The sequence below is a fragment of the Macaca nemestrina genome, chromosome 17, assembly GCF_043159975.1.
Source record: "Macaca nemestrina isolate mMacNem1 chromosome 17, mMacNem.hap1, whole genome shotgun sequence".
In the NCBI taxonomy this organism is placed as follows: domain Eukaryota; kingdom Metazoa; phylum Chordata; class Mammalia; order Primates; family Cercopithecidae; genus Macaca; species Macaca nemestrina.
The window spans coordinates 48,282,647-48,303,790 of record NC_092141.1 but is presented as its reverse complement, the minus strand read 5'-3'; the positions used below and the strand labels follow the sequence as shown (position 1 = coordinate 48,303,790).

Sequence of the window (21,144 nt, the reverse complement as noted above, 5' to 3'; positions counted from 1 at the left end):
GAGGATCACAAACTGGACCTTTAAGAGAGCAGGAAGAGCTGAGATCAAAGTGAGTCGATACCCAAATCTGGTTTGACCACTGAGAGCTTCGTGGGGGTGTTCATGGTCTGTTCCCAGGCACAGCACATCTAGGGTTTTACAGATTTCTCACTAGCCTAAACTGGTATCATCCTTCCTTCTCTCCCTCCTCCCCAGTCCAGCTGCCTGAGTTCCTACACTCCTGCCTGCTGCACAGGGCTGAGGTAGGGAAGGATGTAGAGACAAAGCCGGCATCTTGGGTAACCACTCAGATTTTCTTTCTCCTCTCAGCTTCTGTGGATTTGGAAACCAGGTCTGAACTTCAAAGCTGCATGGCAGTGTGTGATTGGGCTGCTTAGGGAAAGGTCACAAAGACCAGCTCAAGGGTGCTAACTGCATGCTCCTATTCAGCTCTCAGTGGTCGGGGATGGATAATGCATGAAACCAAGAAACTCCAGGCTTTCCAAGGACCCAGCCCAGGCTCATACTCCTCCAGCCCACCCCTTGGGTCAGCACCAAACCGTCACACACAACAGCGTGGAGATGGCATGCTGGCCCTGGCCAACGGGAGCCAGGAGATGATGGGAACATTCCAGGAAAACGAACACAGTGGGCACGGAATGGAAAAGTCATCCTGAACAAATGACACGACCGGATGGTGCTTCTCCCAAAACTCAATGAAGGGTGCAGAGGGGTGGAACTGCAAGCTAGCGGGCTATACCCCATAAAAAAATATGTGGGTAACGGGGGAGGGCTGCGAAGCCCGGTGCCGGGGGATTTTGCCAGCAAATTAAAAAATGTCTTATGCAGTGGGCTGGCAGGTCCCTGGGGGCGGGGTGGGGTAGAAGGAGGAGTGGGCAGGAAGAAATAAGTAGAAGGCCGAGGCTAGGAAGCTGTTTCCAGGATGGGTGCTCCAAAATGCCTTCTTCTGCTAGGGAACTTCACTTCTCTGTTAAGTTCAATCAGATTGGCTTGGCTTGGCTTTCTTACTACAGTGCTCAGTGGCTTCTAGGAGCCAAGGCTCTGGATTCCTAAAGGGTCAGAGGGTCATGGCCAACTTTCATTTTCTGTGAGCAAGTGTGTCTCCTTCTCTTAGCGGCCACCACATCCAGGGGGTGGCCTCCACATCTCGGGCCATGTTTCGAGAAGGCAGAGGGCAGAGGCAGGGGCCGAAGGGAAAGGTGGGAATTTAACCATCCATGACCACGTTCAACTTTGTTCAGAATCTCACACCTCACAGAAAGGTCAGTGGTTAAAAGTCAATACTGTGGCAGAGGAGGAGGAACAGGGAGAAATCCTCCCTTTTGTTAACCATTTACCTCTGTTAATGCTTCCAGAGGAGAGCCCATGATCTGGGGGTCCAACAGCCCTCCCCCAGCCCCTCAGTCCAAGCCTGTGCCTTTCCACAGTAATTCCTGCTTTCATGTTGGGGCAGCACCTGGAGAGGGGACTCTGAAGGGTCACAGAGGTCACACTGGCACTTCCTCCTTGTTGACAGGAATCACTGTGCCTTGGTGAAAGAGTTGAAAGGTGACTTTAGACGACTAAGAAATATGCAGAGGACAGTCTCAGCCCAAACTCCCATTACAGCTCTGCCCCTGGTGGGGCCTCCAGTAGCCTTAGTGACAAAGGTGGTGTGGGGAAAATGATCAACCCAGAATCAGATTTGAGACCTGGCCGGAAACTAACAAGTGTGACTTTTAATCAATAATGATTCCCATTGCTTTGACTGGCTTTCATTTACCTCTCAGGGGCCACAGAAACCCATCCAGTCACTCAACAAACATTAACTGAGCCTCAGCCTGGCTCTCCTTCCAGTGCTGGTTGCTGGGCAGGGAGAAGGCTGGTGGTTGGGGATAACAAAGATGATTCAGACTCGGTTCAAAGAACCAGTAGTGGGTCAAGACACTCGTGGGAGTATGGGTGAGGGAGGGGCTGAAGGGACCACCAGGGCTGGACCTTTTCCAGTGGCAGAACAAAGGGAACTGGTGAGCAAGTTAATGGAAAAGGCAGCATACACTCTCTGCCCAGGTCCAAGTATCCAGCGAGTAGGTGGTGCAGAAATTCAGAGACAGAGAGAGTTGCACACATTTGGCTTCACGGTCAGGGAACGCAACACAGAGGAGGTGAGATTTGAGCTTGGCCTAAGATGACGACTGGGCAGGATGGGAGGGTAGCGGTCTCCTGAGGGTTGACTAACATGCACCAGGGCCAGGGGAACAGGGTGCGTGCTGGGGATGCTGGGATCCTATGTTTGCATGAAGGTGGAGGAGGTGAAATAGGCAGAGGTTGCTGCAGAAGGGGGGGTGGGAGGTCAGGCTGGAGGGGAAGGTGGGGAAGGCCTGCAAGAGACCAGAAGCACGACGGCAAGGAGCCTGGGTGGTAATGTGCAGGCCTGGGCACTTTCTGAGCAGGGAAGTGAGACAGCAGTCAAGGCAGGGCCTGCCAGTGACAGTCCCCTTCCTCTGCTAGATCCTTGCTTATTCTGAATAAAAGGTGAGAATAACTGATAAAACTCTAACTCTTCAGACCAGGTGAGACCAGCAGGATCTTAATAACTGGAACCTCTTCCCAGACATCTTATTTTAATCCCACATCTTTTAGTTGTAATCTCACTTCAAATCTTTCATTTCTTCCTTTGTAAACTGGAGAGGGGAAGGTCTACCTGGCAGTGCTCTGACAATTAGAGGACATTTATGTGGCAGGCAGAGTCTGAGGTGTACAAGTCCCATGGGAGGTGTGGCCACTGCTACCATGGAGAGGAGTAAATGAGAGAGACCCAGTGCTCCCTACAGCAGCCAGGACATCAGAGTTATAGGAGGCCAACAATTACTACATTTACTAGCTCCTCCTCCTGACACTGTGTCACAGAGGAAGAAACTGGCCCAGAGAGGGAAAGGCACTTGCCCAGGGTCACAGGCTTCCCCCATTTCTTGATGAGGGCTTCAAATCCCAACAAAAAGGGGGAAACAAACCCCCCCCCCCCCGCCCACACACACATTCTTCCCAATAGCGGGAGCTTGGTGCTGGGAACTGAAAGGACTCTCAGATTTGGCCTCTTCTGCCAGTGGAAAATAGCTAGGAATAGGCAATCCAACACTGAATCGAGACACAAATAGCAACACCAACACCGCCACCCCTGCTGAGGCCACCGGCTATCCCACAGTCTCGCTGGTGCAGCTGCTCCCTCTTGTTCCAAGCAGGGATGCTTGTGACCTGCTGCTGGGACTGGGCCCTCTATTTGGTGGCCCTGTGCCTCTGGGGACACTTTCTCCCACCCTCAGCAATCAGGGCATTAGGTACTGGGGAGTTCTAGCTTTGCCTCTGCATCCTAGAAAGACCATGCCCTGTGGGCAGGGGAGCACTCCTGACTTCCACTTGGTCCAGCTCAGCTAGGGAGGCCCAGTGGGAAGCTGGGGGTAGAAGTCAGAGAGAAACAGACCCACCGTTCAGTATGGTGGCCTCCTCTGGGGCTTTCATCTCTTTGAGGATAGGAAACATGTCTCTGATTTTTCTCCAGCCTATTGGGGAAGAAACTGGCAGATACCCACAGAGCCTGTCTGCCCCGCCCACAGAAAGAACACATTGGGCCACTGATGAGGTCATTAAGAGAAGACACTGAGAGAACTTCTGTAGATGCTATAGAAGGAGGAAAACTCCAGGGCCCAATTAGATAAGGCAGAGGAAAGGCCCTAGGTCCCGGCTAAGTTGCTTGGGTGACAGCGTTTGCTGAGGAACTTGGTGTTGCAGAGAGAGGGGAAATTTTAGGAGCAGTGGGCAATCAGGGATATTACCCTGAGAAGCCTAGAGACTTTGGCAAGAGAGCCAGACAAAGCCAGAAGCTATGGCTTGCACCGATGAATCACCCTTGCCCGTCTTGAGAAGGGGACCCAGGAAGTTGGAGAGGTAAGGCTCGGAGGAAAAAATTAAAGACGAACACTGGGTCTCATGGGCGGCCGCACTGGGGATCCTGGAGAGGAGAGCAATTCGTACTTTCAGGAGGCCGAAAGACTGTAACCCTTTCTGGGTATCTGGGGTAAATACCAATTTGCCTGATAGAGTGGCTGTAGGAAAAGGAGAGAAGATTCTATGGAAAGATCAAAGCAGCTTGGTGGTTGTGTGTGGTAGGGAAGCAGGGAATGTGACCTATGGGGCTATGAGCCACACTAGCCCTGTGAAGGTAGCATCTTCAGCTCACACGACCTCCGGGTTTGCTTAGGACAGGAACAGGGTGGCTAACCCAGGACCCATAAAGGAGGCTCACCTTTCACTGAGAATCAGAGAATCTCAGGTTTGGGAAAGGGACTTGGGAGGCCCACACAACACATGTGTGTGTCACTTCTCCAGCTTCCTGGGGCAACACTGTCAGTTCCTATTTCCATGGCCTTGCAATGAGTTGGGTCAGTAGGGTGCATCCATCTACCCCTAGGGCTGGACTGGGTAAAGTTCTCTCTAAATTGCAGATTTTAAAAATATGTGGGATGCAGAAAATTCTAACCAACACCACGTCTTCTGAAATGTCTGCCAAGTCCAATGTGGTCAACTACTTTCTATAGTGAACACTGATAAATCAAGTATCTGCTTTTAAAATGGGACTGACCAGAGAGTAGGGACGGCTAAAAGACAAGATAATTGGCCTAGTGTGGTGGCTCACACATGTAATCCCAGAACTTTGGGAGGCAGAGGTGGGTGGATCACCTGAGGTCAGGAGTTTGAGATCAGCCTGGCCAACATGGTGAAACCCCATCTCTACTAAAAATACAAAAATTAGCTAGGCGTGGTGGCGCATGCCTGTAATCCATGCTACCCAGGAGGCTGAGGCAGGAGAATCACTGGAACATGGGAGGTGGAGGCTGCAGTGGGCCGAGATTGTGCCATTGCCCTCTAGTCTGGGTGACAGAGTGAGACTTGGTCTCAAAAAAAAAAAAAAAAAAAAAAAAGAAAAGAAAAGAAAAAAGAAAAAAGATAATTCATGGCACTGGTGCCTGCAATTACTGTCATCTGATCATGTGGCACCCTGGGATGGGATGGGTCTAATATGACACCTACTAGAAATGTAGCCTTAGAATGAAAAAGTCCCCGGCCCTCCGTACTGACGCAGGCAGAAGTTCCAAGGCCCTTTGGAAGAGCTGATTCTAGAGGCAGGAGAGGGGTCCAATACACTGAGTTATTTGGATTAGTTATTTGGTACATATCTGATCGACTCCAGTAAAAATATCTCACATTTGTTGAGAGCTTACTTTTTTATGGTCTTAAAATGAAAGACTTTATTAGTACACGTTAGTGCGCGCGCACACACACATACACACACACACGAATAGTGCTTTTAGGTCATCTTTTGCAAAACATAGCAATCAACAAATATTTGTTATTAACTTGCTGAAACCATCCCGTGATCACTTAAAAACTGCCTGATGTTCAAAGTGTGCTTTTTATGTTAACAAGAGAAAAAGAAAGGCGCAGCCCTTTCAATACATAAAAAGTAGCTTCTGACAGAAATCTTTGGAGGAGCTTTAGTTGAAAATAATCTTAAAGCCTTTTCTGCAGAGTAATTAATACATAAATGGGAAAACTCAGAGGATTTAGGTGAATAAGCTAGAGCACTGACTTTCAAAGCATAGATTGCCATTCACCAATGTATTATGAAATCACTTTAGTGGGTAATGAGTGCATTTAAAAAAATGAAATAAAATAGAAAGTACAAGATAATTCTTAGAATAATAGAAGAAAAGAAAGTACTAGAATGCACTGGCTGTAATATTGTTTTGTGAAGGGTTACAGATGTGGGTGAACTAGGTCAGGGAGTAAAATGTATACATGACAGAGGGTAAGAGGCAAAGATTGAGCCCACTATGTGACCCCCAAGAATAACTGCTTCTGGCTGAAGCAGAGACTGTTAAAGAGACGGCAGACAGGAAAAGATGAAGCCTTTTCCTCTCTTTAATGCTGTCACTGTAAAGAAGAATCAGTGAGCCCGGGGCCGCAGGAAGGAACCGTCACCGGGAACAGACAGTCTCCCGGACCCTGAGAGCTGACTCTGTGAGCACTTAAGAGTCAACGGCAGGCCGGGCGCAGTGGCTCATGCCTGTAAGCCCAACACTTTGGGAAGCCAAGGCAGGCAGATCACTTGAGGTCAGGAGTTCAAGACCAGCCTGGCCAACATGGTGAAACCCTGTCTCTACTAAAAATACAAAAATTAGCCAGATGTGGTGGCATACGCCTGTAGTCCTAGCCACTTGGGAGGCTGAGGCATAAGAATTGCTTGAACCCTGGAGGCAGAGGTTGCAGAGAGCCCAGATCATGCCACTGCACTCCAGCCTGGGTGACAGAACGAGAAAAAAAAAGAAAAAAGAAGAAGTTAATAGCAGCAAACAGATACTCAGATACTCCTACTCCTGCAACAGAGATGTATCAAGAATACTTTAAACAGGGGCCGGGCACCATGGTTCACGCCTGTAATCCCAGCACTTTGGGAGGCTGAGGCGGGTGGATCACCTGAGGCCAGGAGTTTGAGACCAGCCTGGCCAACATGGTGAAACCCCATCTCTACCAAAAATACAAAAATTAGCTGGGCGTGGTGGCACACGCCTGTAGCCCTAGCCACTCAGGAAAGGGCCCCAGGAGAGGAGGCTGAGGCATGAGAATCGCTTGAACCCATGAGGTGGAGGTTGCAGTGAGCCGAGATCGTGCCACTGCGCTCCAGTCTGGGTGACAGAGCAAAAAAAAAAAAAAAAAAAAAAAAGTTAACAGCAGCAAACAGATACTTCCTGCAACAGAGATGCATCAAGAATACTTTAAACAGGGGCCAGGCACCATGGTTCATGCCTGTAATCCCAGCACTTTGGAAGGCTGAGGTGGGCAGATCACTTGATGCCAGGAGTTCGAGACCAGCCTGGCTAACATGGTGAAACCCTGTCTCTATTAAAAAATACAAAAATTAGCCAGGCATGGTGGCGGGTACCTGAGTCCCAGTTACTCGGGCAGCTAAGGCAGAAGACTCGCTTGAACCCAGAGACGGAGGTTGCAGTGAGCCGAGATCACACCACTGTACTCCAGCCTGGGCAACAGAGCGAGACTCTGTCTCAGAAAACAAAACAAAACAAAACAAAAACTTTACACAGGGATCTGGACCCATGCATAAGGCCTGGGCTTTTTATATCAGATGTGTGACAGCACTAAAAAGAAAGACAAGGTGCAGCTACAGTTACTGAAAGAGTTAAAGTCGAAAGAGAAAATGTACTTAATATGTACACAGGTGTTTATTTAAAAAGCTTTTTTACTGGTATTAAGTTATATCTTTACCTAGACACAAAACAGTTGGAATAAGTCAATGTTTTGCTTACTTTAAAAATTCTATTTTTCTAGAAAAGGCAATATTGAAAGGAATGTCTGCTGAGCAGGAATTAGTCAAGTTATTTTGAGGGGGGTCACAGAGAGAGGAGGGGGCTTTGAGACACAGCATTCCAGGCGAAAGGAAAAGTATGCACAGAAGCCTGGCAGGCAAGAGACTGCGTGTGCTCAGGGACCCTCTGGGATTTTAGCTTGGCTGGAGCTGGCCCAGGGCAGCAAGAGATGATTCTGGAGCGAGGGCAGTGGCTGGTCTCAAAGGGCTTTGGACACTAGGATGGGGGAACTCGACAGAAGGAAAGGGCCTGAAGAGAGGAATTCAGTTTGTAGACATGTGGATATGTCAGTAGGTAGCTGAACAGATGGTTCTGGAGATCAGGAGAGAAAGCCAACTTGGAAACTATTTGGAAATCATCAGTTTATGGATGTAATTGGAGACATGGAAGCAGAGATTGCCAGGTACTAAGGGAGAAGAGACCAGGGCCAAGACAAGGCCTTGAGAAATAAACCTAAGGACAACAGAAGAAAAGGACTGAGAAGTAGCCAGAGGCTGAGTAAGAATTCATCGTCTCCACGTCTCTATCGCAGACACTGCGCTAGGCACTGGCTTCTGCTGCAAAAGATGAATGCAAACTGAGAATGGGGGCGGGGGCCATGAGGAAAATACAGAGCAGGCTCCAGTGGAGAGACCATGGATCGGTAGAGGCACCAATTGGAATAATATGTGCTCTTTCTTCAGGAACCCAGGTGTAAGGAATCCAACTCTTCAACCCAGAGTTGGATTGAGCTCGAATTGGAGTTTGCCAAATGGAAAGATGGAAGGGTGAGGGGGTCAAGGGGCAGAAGAATATTAGCAAGAATGCAATTCAGCCAGTTATCTTAGAGCTGAACTTGCAAATCACATAGGTGATTGAATTCAACTATTTGGTCAGCATCCATCACAGACCAAAGAACTGTCATCTGTCTTATAAGTTAACCATAATTTAAAATTGACCTTCTCAAACTTCAGCATGCACAGGGATCCTGCTGAAATGTAGACCTTGGCTGAGCAGGGCTGGGCGGGGCCTGAGGCTCTGCATTTCTCACCAGCGCCTGGCTACTGATGCTGTTGTGGGTCTGAAGACCATGCTTTAAAAAATTTTTTTTCTTAATTGACAAATAAAAATTATATATATTTATCATATACAACTTGGCGTTTTGAAATATGTATACATTTGGAATAGCTAAATCGAGCTAATTAACATGCATTACCTCACATACTTAATATTTTGTGTGTGGAGAACACTTCAGATCTACTCTCTGAGTGACTTTCAGGAATTCATTGTTATTAACTAGAGTCACTATGCTGGACAATACATCTCTTGAACTTATTCTTCTCATCTAACTGAAACTGTGTATCCTTTGACCAAAGCTAACCCTCAACCCCCAGACTACTCTGAATAGTGAGGTTTGAAAAGGTTTTGCTTTACTTTGGGGGGAGGTGACCTGCCCTAGGGTACAGCTTACTAGCCAGGTGCTGGAGCGCACAGACTGTTACATCTCCAGAACCTCTGTTAGCTGGCTGACACCATGTGACAGGTTGAAATTGGCCATAATAGGAGTTTTTACATTACAGAAATCCACAAATCAAGGCTGGCTACACCTATATAACAGTGAGGTGTGCTGTAGAATAGGCTTCTGCATCAGGGATCATGAGAGCAAGTTTTCAGTTGGTCTCTGTGCTTCATTCATACTTTGATAAAGAGGCCATCGGTCCCAATTGCTGTGTCACATGTGATGCTTGCTGGAAAGCATTAAGGGAACTGACTTAGCTCTGGTGCATCAGAGGACCTATCAGAGGCAAACACTTGCTGATACCTCGTTTGTCCTGTGAGCCACCTAGAGAAGTAGGGTTGTGGGAAGAAAGAGGGGGACTGAGAGGTTGCTATGGGCAAAGTGTGGCTTGCTGGAAATTCTTACCCATGCTGCACTGTATTTCCCCGGCTACCTCCGGGCAGTAGGCTGACCCGGGCACGGGTGTACCAGGGTGCCCTTTCAAAGTCCTGGGCTGCACTACCAGGCTGATGCTTTACCTCTAGTTGGAAAATATGAAAAGTGATTCTCAACCATGGAAACTGGGTAACTTCCATAATATCTGCTTCGCTTACTGGCTTTTAAAATGGGGGTAGTTTTAGGCTGGGCGTGGTGGCTCATGCCTGTAATTTCAACACTCTGGGAGGCTGAGGCAGGAGGATCATGAGGTCAGGAGTTCAAGACCAGCCTGGCCAACATGGTGAAACCCCGTCTCTATTAAACATACAAAAATTAGCCGGATGTGGTAGTGGGCGCCCAGCTATTAGGGAGGCTGAGGCAGGAGAATTGTTTGAACCCAGGAGGTGGAGGTTGTAGTGAGCCAAGATCGCGCCATAGTACTCCAGCCTGGGTGACAGAGCAAGACTCTGTCTCAAAACAAACAAACAAAAACAGAAAAGTAGTTTTTTTTCTTAAAAATAAAACATACATCCAATATGGTCAGAGAAAACCAACTGAATTCCTTTTGGTGACAGTCTGGAGAGGACAATGAAATCCCTCTGTTTAAAAAAAAAAAAAAAGGGAGTCGCCTATTTTCTGACCTGTGGGTCATGCAGTTTTAATTTCCTCTACCTTTCTTTCTTTCTCTTTTTTTATTCTTTTTAATTTCATGAACCTGCTTAAGGCCACAAAGCCTCCCCTGAATCCCTCAGCTGTCTGGCAGATGCACCGCTGCCAGTGCTGCGCAGGTTACTATGCCAGGCTGAAGTTCCACAGCTGTGACTCAGTGCACCTTCAAATCCTCTTGCCGGGTGACGGTGAGATGCCCCAAGGGGCTCCTGAGAAGCCGGTGGGAGAGAATAGCCACCCAGGAGCTCCTCCGGCCCTTGAAAGAGGGAGGCTGCCGGGGAGTGAGTCCAGTGGCACCAGGATCTGGTTTATGTGAGCCGAGGCTGGCCAGGGACCCAAGAGATGCAGGCAAAAGGCTGTGCCGTGAGCCACATTCCTCGCTTAGGCCCCCTTCCAGGGGAAGCAAAGTCAAGCCCTGGCAAATGGCAGAGCTGCTTCTTATCTTTGGGCCAGCTGTGAGAATAATGGCATGATGACATGCTACCCATGTAGCCAAGCTCCTCCTCTTCCTCCCTTGCACCCATCAGTTCCATCCTGTTCATTTGCCAGTTATTACAGGAGCACCATGGGCAGGCCACATAGCTAGTGCTGTGGAGATGACAGGTCTTAGTGAAGGAACAGAGGGACTGGCATGGGGATGGGCGAGGGAAACACCTAACTATAAACCTAAACATCTAAAGATCTGGAGGAGCCGCGCGGAAGTGGGACTGTGTGATGATGTCGGACATTTCAAGCCATGCCTCAATGCTCTGACTCTAAATCTCGCTGGTCCTGATCAGTGCCTGCCCCAGGGTTGTAAGTGTCTCCTTACTGGGGTTCTCTTTCCAGGGAGGCATGTGGAGCGGGAATGGAGCAGTGCACAGCAGAGTGACAGGGTCTTGAGAGGACTCAGGCAAGCCGGAGAGAAAAGGCCTCCAGCCAGAGTCAGCTCCACCCAATAGAAAGTTCCCTCTGAAAGCTGGGAAGAGGCCTGCTGGGGCGGAGTCTGCCAGCACAAAAGCAGGGCTGGGGCAGTCACTAACAGCACAGATATCTAGAACAAAGAACGGTTTTGGGAAAGGAGAGGCAGGCTGTATTACAGCTGTACTGGAGATGGATGACTGGGGGCTTTCCTGAGTGCATGTTGTGTGTGTGCATGTGTGTGCATGTGTGTACACATGTACACGCGCTTGCCTGGGCCAGGGCTCAGTCATCATTTCAGGATGTCTTCTGATTGCTCTGGGATGCAGGAAGCCACCCAGACCCTAGTTGCTGGACTCGCTCAGAGGCAAGAATGCAAAGCCGAAGGCGGCATGAGGAGAAGCTGGTGGGGGCTGAAGCCAGCCCAGCCTGCTTCATGCTTACTCCGCTCAGGCGGTTGGCCGGCGCTACTGAGACTCGCCAATCTCTAAGTCTCCAGCGTGCCTGAAGACAGGCAGCCTGAGGACTCAGTGCCCGAGTGCTGCTGGAAGACTTGGGGACACCCCCAAAGGAGGAAAGTGTCCTTCTGGGAGCCACTTGCACAGTGGTGTTGATCGTGGCCGTCCTGCATGTGGTATGCCACATGGGAGGGGCAGTTCCACTGGGAGCTCCCCTTTACACAGGGTTTCCCAGCACCAGAACTCCTCAAACGGAGAGCCACCGGAGTGCCCACTAAATAAATCAACAGCAAACACAAACATATGCTCACAAACGATTCCAAAGAAGCTCTGCACCAACAGGTGCTGGTCCTGACCAAGTCAAGCTACAAGTCTGATGCCACCTTTACCTGTTCCGGATCCCACGACGTCCCGGCTGGGTGACTCGGCCATGGCGTCGGCGAGTCGCTCCCGGAGGCCCTCCTCGGTGTGCTCCATGGAGGACATGTGCCGCAGCCCGAAGCCCTCAGGCCAGCTCCCGCACACCTCCAGCAGGGTCACGCTCCGGTCAAAGGTACCTGTGGCACACACGGGACATCTGACGTTGAGTCCACACCTTCAGGGAGCAGGCCGTTCTTGTCTACCTCCCACCCGCTCCTCTCCATACCCCCGGTCCATTTTAGCCTTCCTGCAGGAAGCAGGAGCAGGATGGAAGCACGCTGGGAAACCGACTGTGGAGCGCAGGAGAAACAGCTCACGCCGCCCAGAGAGTGCAGACCTCTGGAGTGACTTCTGTGACACTGAGGCCAGTGGTTTTAAGACTGTTTCTGAGGAGCTACAGAGTTCCCCTGGTCTTCAGGGACCGCCTTAAGAACTGGGACAGGGAAGGCAATCCCCTTCCCACGTTCAACCCAAACGGATCCCTACTTTCCTCTTTTTGATACAATGGGACTCCACCTAAAATTTCATTTAGGGTGGGGAGTGGTGCCTTACACCTGCAATCCCAACACTTTGAGAGGCCAACACGGGAAGATTGCTTGAGGCCAGGAGTTTGAGACCAGCCTGGGCAACAGAGTGAGACCCTGTCTCTATAGACAAATAAACAAATAAATTTTCATTTAAAGAAGGGGTTATATAGCCTAATGGTTTTAAAGCTTTCTTAACCATTACATTCTATAACCTATAACCAACCTCCTCATTTTACATTTCAGAGAATTTATGGCCCAAGATGGAACAGCAAGTCTGTGGCAGACGAGGTCCAGGAACTCACTCTCCTGATGCCTCAGTTGAGAACACGTTCTACTTCGCCACCTGGTCTCCCAGCTACCCAAGGGCATATGAACAACCAGGGAATTATTTTGGGGGATACCAGCAAAGAGGTGGGTGATAGCATCTTCGGCAAGGATCTGTCCTTAAGCCGAAGCTGCTCCCCAATTCCAAAAAGTCTGTGGTGTTCTGCTGAACGCTAAGATTAGATTTTACATGCGAGATCACTTCAAAGTCCGAATTTGAATTATTCTACTTTATTATACAGCAAGTCTTCTGTGAAAGCTTATTTCATCCACTCTTTCTTGGAAGGAGATTATAGTCATGCTCTGTTGCTTTAAGCACATACCATTTCCCCAGTGATTAGGTAACTGAATCCACCGCATTTATTGGGCTTGGTTCCTGCCAGCACCAGGAAGATGGGGAAAAAATGCAAATGCCAACGTTTCCCAAAGTTAAAAGTACACGAAACACACACTCTTTATCAGGCCTTGCTTCTCCTCTTTGATCAGCCGTCAGAAACTATCTTCCCCAGGCAGTCAGGACTGGACAGTGTCAGCACACACTCCCTGCCAATGACAGGTGGTAATAGAGAGGGTGCGAGCCCCAGCCTCGGCAGGCGGCCCTGCCTCTGATAATGGCCACAGCATTGAGGTGATAACCGTTCGTAAACACTCCGACAGCCGGTGACTCCATATATCAGCAAAGAGGACCAGATAATCCTGAACTCTCCTGGCCAGACAAAGGCCCTTGGCCAGCCTACTGCGATTTATATGTGTGGCAAGGGTCACTACTGGCTCCTGAATTTCATCAGCCAAGTTTGGCTTTGATTTATCTCGTACCTCATTGTAGGGAAGATTCCTGGCACTGCGAGAATGGGCAGCATCTATAAGGGCGTCTCCCCAAGAAGAGGCCCACCTTGGGAGTGGGTTGCTTGGGATCAGCTTGTCAGGTAGGACTTGCGAATGGGGAGCTCCCTATGCCACCTCTCTCCACCAAGTAGGGTCAGGCTGTAGATCTGGTAAGCTAGCCTCTGGAAATTGGGGGTGTGGGGCTGGGTGTCAGATGATTCTCCCAAGGCCTGAATTGTGCTAGAACTGTGCACTGGTAGTGCCAATCTCAGAGCCAACACTCGACCACCCTTGGCAACAACTCCCAGGTGCCTAGCTCCCCAGGGACACACAGGGCTGCTGACATCCACTAAGTTCCTGATTCTGCTGCCTACTCACTGCGTGATGCGTGGCCAGTCCTTGTAGCTCCTTTTCCATCTCTAAACTAGAATGAATAACCCTTTGCCTGTCTCACGAGAGTGAAGAGATTAAGCAAAGTCCCCACTTCCAGCACTTCCCCCACTAGACCTTATTTGACAAGATCTAGTGCTACAGTGCTACAGCATCATCATTTTTCTGAAGGGTCTGCATGCGACACGGGGACTTAATCATAACAAGAAAAGGTGGCCCTCCTCCTCCCTGTTCGCTCAGCTTTTTTTTTTTTTTTTTTTTTTTTTTTGAGACAGTCTTACTCTGTCGCCCAGGCTGGAGCGCAGCAGTGCGATCTCAGCTCACTGCAACCTCTGCCTCCCAGCTCCAGACAATTCTCGTGTCTCAGCCTCCCGAGTAGCTGGGACTATAAGCACGTGCCACCATGCCTGGCTAATTTTTGTGTTTTCAGTAGAGACGGGATTTCACCATGTTGGCCAGGCTGGTCTTGAACTTCTGACCTCAAACAATGCACCTGTTGTGGCCTCCCAAAGTGCTGGGATTCCAGGTGTGAGCCACTGCACCTGGCTGCTATACACTCAGCTTTCTTATGGACAGAGATGTTTCAGAGCCTGGAAAATTGGGAAGAGAATGACCATTTGTTTTCTCACTTAACAAGAGTAGAAGGTCTATCTCTAGAAAGGAGTTCAGTTAATGTTTGCATATACTGTGTTCAGAGACCAAGGCAGGGGAGCTGATAGCAGGACCAAGAGGAATATCAAAAGCCAAAGCAGGAAGAAAACAAACAAAAGAAATTGGGCTAGGCATGGTGGCTCACGCCTGTAGTCCCAGCACTTTGGGAGGCCGAGGTGAGCAGATCACTGAGGCCAAGAGCTCGAGACCAGCCTGGACAACACGGTGAAATGCTATCTTGAATAAAAATACAAAAATTGGCTGGGCATGGCGGCGTGAACCTGCAATCCCAGATACTTGGGAGGCTGAGGCAGGAGAATAATTTGAACCTGGGAGGCAGAGGTTGCAGTGAACTGAGATTGAGTCACTGCACTCCAGCCTGGGTGACAGAGTGAGACTCTGTCAGTCAGTCAATCAGTCAATCAATCAATGTTATAGCAAGAAAGGTTAGGGTAAGAGAGTGGGCCCAGTCCATAAGAGATGGTAAAGGCCAGAGGGGTATGTAATATTTTAAGGGATAAAGTAACAGTACACAGGAGAAAAGAATTATGAGCTAGTGTCATAGTGGAGGATGGAAATAGGCCTGGACTTCAGAAAGGACTAACGCATGTGAGCTGTATGATTCCAGGCATGCGTCTCTGATTCCTCATCCATAAAACCGGAAAAACAATACAACCACATAGGACTGTTGTGAGGACTGCAGTAGATGAATGTAAAAGACCTGACACACGGTGAGTGTTCTGTACGTAATAGGTGTGTTCACGTACATGTTCTTAATGACAAATATGTACGCCTTTATACCACTTGAGGCATCATGATAAATTTTGACTATCACAATGATCCTGAGAGGTCACAGAGGTACTATTCCCCATTTATGGTGGTGAAACTGGAAGCTCTGAGAAGTTAAGTGACATGTTCAAAGTCTCTGAGCAACAGATCTGGAACAAGGGTTTCTAATTCTTCACTTGGAGCTCATTCTATCAGCTCACACATTGTTTCCCTCAGCAGCACCTGCAGTGGAGAACTGTTTTTTGTTTTTTTTTTTGAGACAGGGTCTCACTCTTCAGCCCAGACTGAAGTGCAGTGGCACAATCACAGCTCACTGCAGCCACAACCTCCTGGTTGAAATGATCCTACCACCTCAGCCTCCTGAGTAGCTGGGACTACAGGTGCGCACCACCATGCCCAGCTAATTTTTTGTCAGGATGGGGTTTCGTCACGTTGCCCAGGCTGGTCTCAAACTCCTGTGCTCAAGTGATCCACCCACCTTGGCCTCCCAAAGTGCTGGGATTACAGGCATGAGCCACGGTGCCTGGTCAAGAACCGTTATATGTGTAAACCACTTCTATCTTTCCTACCATTTTGAGAACTCCTGTCACCTTCAACCAATGGTATTTAAAAATCCTTCCCACTGCTTGGAGTTTGGTGGTGATGACGATGAGTCACCCTGTATACGGGATGGCACATGGGAGGAAAAAAAACTGATAGTAGGTCTATTCTCTCTTAGCATGGGCACAGCTGGGAAGTCGAGGAGAGAAGATGGGAGATACCAGAAGTGGTCAGCAAAGAAGCACCTGATCATTTCTGCCATCCTGAGACGTCATACAGAGGATGCCATCGGTGGCCCTGCTTATCCTGCCAGAAGGAGTCCTATCAGAGGCTCTGGCAAACCCGCTGTCTCTTTCCCTTCCACCCCTCGCAGCCTCTTTGCTGAGGACGGCAAAGGTGCTCCTGGAATCTGCCTGTCCCAGGGTGACAGCAAGGCTGCAGGTGTGTTTCAGCAGGCACTGGGGTGAAGAGGCCAAGCCCTTGGAGGGTGAGGTCATCTCTGGGCTCTTAGGAAACTGCACATCTTGTCCACGTTGACAGCACAGCTATCATTCATCTGACCAGCCCAGGGATACCCCATCAGATGAGCTGGCCCTTTGAGTCCCATTACAGGGGAAAGTGTCAGTTTCAAGCGAGGAGAAGATGCTCACTTAGTGCAGGCTGTTTGCAAAGGACAAAATACACACGCTTGGCAACAGAGATCTTTTGTTGAAGCAGTGCTCTGCTATTTACAAAGCCCTCTCACATTTGTTATTTCAGTTAACTCGCACATACCTCAAATATTGGTTAGTGTCCACTATGATATGTGTCAAGCACTGTACAAGGTTCAGAGTAAGCTTAAAAAAAAAAAAAAAAAAAGAAAGAGGAGCTTATGTGACTTCACCAAACTATGGGAAGCAGCAATGATCACCATTGTATAGATTTCCATCTTACTGAGTTTCAGACACATGAGGCACCTGGTTCTAAGTGCAACTGTCTTCGCAGGCTATCTCCTGGGGATCTTTGCCTTCAGGGCTGCCTCCTGCCCTAAATACCATTTTCTAAGAATGAGTTCAAGTCTTACCTGCTCAACTACACTACTCTTGCTCAAACTCTACAGGCACAAAAGGTGCTCTATCTTTCCAGGTGAAGTTGATGAAAGCTAAGCACTTACTCAAAAAATGTGTGCTTGCAGACACAAAATTATGCAAGCAATTTTGGGGCATCTATGGATGCCTCTGAAACCCACCTGTGGACCCCAGGTTAATTAGATCATTCCTGTGGCCTTATTTCCGTACTGCCTTGCACTGTTCACATAAACTGCTTTTCTAACTAGTTTAAAAGCCCCCGAGGGCATGGATTCCTCCATAATGAAAATAGGCACAGAACTTTGTACATCATGCTTGCTCAAAACAGGTCCGTTTACTGACTGATGATGAAATTTGACAGTCACTTTAGAGTCAACACCCTTTGGGTGGGGTACCAGAGCCTGAATATCTAGGGTCAGAGTAGGCAGAAAGTGGAGTTAAAATTAAAAGAGAGGAAGGAAGAAGAAGATAAGTGAGCAGAAAACAATGTCACGATTTTACTGCCTTCTGTGCACTTATTTTAGATTTGGAGATCCTGGAAATTGGAAAAAACAAAACAATCTGTCTAGGACGGCAGAGAGAGAGCTGGTCTCATCCAGGTGAGCGTCCTGAATCCTGCTTCCCAGCTTGGCATCCTGTGTTATACTCTTTCCCCAGAGGAGAAATGGGTCAGGTTCTTGGATTTCACAAACCCATTAAAGGCATGCTGTGACAGCTGGGAAGCTGGTAGCTCCCGGGGAGGCTGGGGGAACATGTGCTTTGCCTTTGTATACCATTGTTAAAGGGGCAAGGGAAGCCTAGGGACTGCAGGTGGAGGGGGACAGGTAGGATGCTCCTCTAAGCTGATAGCGTCTAATCACACTCTAGCTATTTAAGAGGCTGTGGCACAGCCTCCGCTTTGCATTAATGAGGTTCTGCCCAGGTCTGGACTTTGCTGAGAGCCTGTTGATCAGATTTCTAACCACCAGGGAGGCCAGATACCAAAAGCAAAACCGGCATTAAGCAGTGCTTTGCAAGATGTAAGCCCTCCTGGGTGAGAGGCTGTGATGATGACGTCTACAATAACTAAGAAATGATCCCAGGCATGATAAGGGGAACCAGTGTAGGGGGAGCCTCCTTGGCAAGCTTACCAAACTGCTCACCAAACTGAGCTTAAGACTGCGGCTGCGGGGAGCACCCCTTTCTCCACACTACAAGCTGGTTCCTATAATGCACAGGCTGAGGACATTAGCTCTTCTTGGTGCAATGGTCAATTTCATATGTTAACTTGACTGGGCTAAGGGATGCCCAGATAGCCAGTAAGGCTTATTTCTGGGTGTGTCTGGGAGGGTGTTTCTGGAAGAGATTAGCATTCGAGTTGGTAGACTGAGGAAAGAAGATTGCCCTCACCATTGTGGGTAGGCATCATTCAACTGAGGGCCTAAATATATTAAAAAGGTGGAGGAAAGGCAAATTTATTCTGTCAGAGTTAAGACACTCACTCCTGCCCTTGGACGTTGGTACTCCTGGTTCTCAGGCCTCTGAACTTGGACCAGGACTTACGCCATCAGCTCCCCTGGTTATACACCACCAGCTTTCTTGGTTCTTCACCTTCAGACAGCAGACAGTGGGACTGCTTGACCTCCATTTCCAATTCCCAAAATAAATCTTCTTATATCTATGCATCTCTGTAGGTATCTCTTTTATTAGTCATTTCCTTGGAGAACCCTGACTCATATAATTAGCCATCAGATGTGTCCACAGGTATATTATATATACCACAGCTATATTATATATTATACCTGTGGACACATCTGATGGCCAATTATATGAGTCAGGGTTCTCCCACAGTGAGATAGATATAGATATATATCAGATATTATATTATATTGTATGTGTATCATATGGCATGGTCCTGAGCCAGGGAGGAGGAGTTCAACAGCAATTGGACTAAGAATTTATTTGCAATCTAACATAGTTAGTTTGACAAGGAGGCCATTTTCACAATTGCAATGTATGATTATAACACACGCTTTAAATGTTAGAACATAGATTATAAATCAAGACATTTAGGTCATAACTGGAACTCTCTCATTAATTTTTCTGGTTACTCTGGGCAAGTCACTAATCCCTCTGGGTGTAATATGTATATATATATGTGTGTGTTTGTATATGTGTATATGAATATATATATGTGTGTGTATACATGTGCATATATGTGTATATATACATATATATAAAATACACACATACATGTATGTAATATGTCATATGCATTATGTCATGACTAACAGATTAGTTCACTGTGGGAAGGCAGGTAGGGTGAGAGGATATGAGGACCCCCTCTGTCCCTTTCAATCCTTTAGATCGGTTCCCAAGATAATAGCCCTCCCATATCCATAGGTAGAGCAAAGGGGCCTGAACTCCAGCAATCTTTTATGACTCCGATTATCTAATGTTCACCAAACTTGTGACAACCAGTGAACCATGTTTGTCCCATATGCATCCACTTGGCTGTGGGGTTTGGGTTTTGGGCATTCGGTTATTCTTAAAGGATACCACTCATGTTTAGAAGTGAACTGAGCGGAGAAAGGAAAGGTACCAATACAGCAAAGAAATGCCTTCGCCAATGTTGAAAAGCCAGGAGACGCTGACGTGCCAGATGTGGTGACAGCACGCACATCTGTTCTCACAGGCCCTCAAGGACCCCAGTGAGAAGGAGCTATTCCTTAGTCAGAAGGCTATGAGCAGACTGCCAGGTGTGGCCAACATGGTCCTGAGCCAGGGAAGAGGGGTTCAACAGCAATGGAACTAAGAATTTCTTTGCAGTCTAACATAGTTATTTTGGCAAGGAGGCCATTTTCACAACTGCAATGTATGCAGTTGCATAATGCACACTTTAAAGCTTAGAACATAGATTACGTCTAGGTCATAACTGGAACGCTCCCATTAACTTTTCTGGTTACTCTGGGCAAGTCATTACTCCCTCTGGGTCTTTTAAAAAAATTTTTTATTCTTTTCCTCTCTCAGCAGAATCATCCCTCTAGGTCTTAATTTACCCATTTATGACACAGAAAATAAATAAATGATGCCCATCTAAGGGGTTCACATTGGCACTAATAGTTTCAATGTCATTAATAATAATATACTTCCAGAAAATGGTGTCTGATATTTGAGGTATCCTAGGGTAAAAGCTACCAATTTCGTTTTCTACAAACCAGATAACGATCAGCAGTTATACCATAAGAGTCTTGTTTTTACCCAATTAAAGGCATATGTTAAGCAGAAGACCTGGGTTCAAATGCCAGCTCTTGCTACTTTCTCACTGCATGACCTTGGGAGAGTCATTTCCCCTCTTTGAACCTTGCTTTCCTCATCCACTGCAATGGGTAGAATGGTGCTCCACCCCACCCGACCTCCCAAAAGATATGTCCAGCAGGAGCCTCAGAATATGGCCTTATTTGGAAATGGGTCCTTGCAGATGTAACTAAGGATCTCAAGTTGAGATCATCCTGGATTTAGGGGGGGTCCTAAATCCAATGACTGGTGTCCTTAAAAGAGAAAAGAGGGGATCAGAGACACAGAAGGAAGAAGCCCAGGCAGGTGGATAACCTGAGGTCAGTAGTTTGAGACCAGTCTGACCAATACGGTGAAACCCCATCTCTACTAAAAAATATAAAAATTAGCCGGGTGTGCTGGTGTGCATCTGTAGTCCCAGCTACTTGGGAAGCTGAGAAAGGAGATTTATTGAACCCAGGGGACAGAGGTTGCAGTGAGCTGAGGCTGTGCCATTGCACTCCAGGCTGGGTGACAAAGTTGAGACTCTGCCTCAAAAAAAAGAAAAGAAAAGAAAAGAAAAGAAAAGTTATGGGAGGCCACTGTTTTGAACTGAGCTTCTGCACTAGGCCCCACAGACCAGACCAAAATGAAATGGAATCACCCATATGCTAAATGTCACATAATCAAACGGAAACTTCAAGGAAGCAGACAGATCCCAAAACAGACCAGCTATTCCAGAAAATAGGAGATTTCAGTCTAACTGAGTCAGGGTAGACTTTAATCCTTTACAAAAAAATAACCTGGCCAGGCACGGTGGCTCACGTCTGTAATCCCAGCACTTTGGGAGGCCGAGGTGGGTGGATCACCTGAAGTCAGGAGTTTGAGACCAGCCTGGCCAACATGGTGAAACCCTGTCTCTACTAAAATACAAAAATAGCCGGGCATGGTGGCGCATGCCTGTAATTCTAGCTACTCAGGAGGCTGAGGCAG

At 48.0% G+C, this 21,144-nt stretch overlaps 2 protein-coding genes across 14 annotated transcripts in view; one reads left to right on the top strand and one right to left on the bottom strand.

Moving 5' to 3' along the window:
* Window positions 1-18,644, top strand: part of LOC105476858 (uncharacterized) — a 39,157-nt gene extending 20,513 nt beyond the window's left edge. The window contains exons 1-5 of one of the 6 annotated variants that reach the window (XR_011615679.1): window positions 2,333-3,924; window positions 12,554-15,231; window positions 16,008-16,270; window positions 17,421-17,495; window positions 18,413-18,644. Coding sequence is in view for 5 of the 6 variants with exons in the window: in XM_071082824.1 (XP_070938925.1) it covers window positions 16,009-16,270; window positions 17,421-17,608 (450 nt within the window). In the remaining variant the exon portion in view is untranslated. Of the gene's footprint in view, window positions 1-2,332; window positions 3,925-12,553; window positions 15,232-16,007; window positions 16,271-17,420 lie in introns of those variants that run through there. The other 5 variants (XM_071082827.1, XM_071082825.1, XM_071082826.1 and 2 more) reach the window with 5 other exon arrangements.
* Window positions 1-21,144, bottom strand: part of LOC105476856 (BCAS3 microtubule associated cell migration factor) — a 710,244-nt gene that overhangs the window by 13,794 nt on the left and 675,306 nt on the right. For all 8 annotated transcript variants that reach the window (XM_071082810.1, XM_071082809.1, XM_071082814.1 and 5 more), the window contains one exon: window positions 11,753-11,920. In XM_071082810.1, coding sequence (XP_070938911.1) covers window positions 11,753-11,920 — 168 coding nt within the window. The remainder of the gene's footprint in view (window positions 1-11,752; window positions 11,921-21,144) is intronic.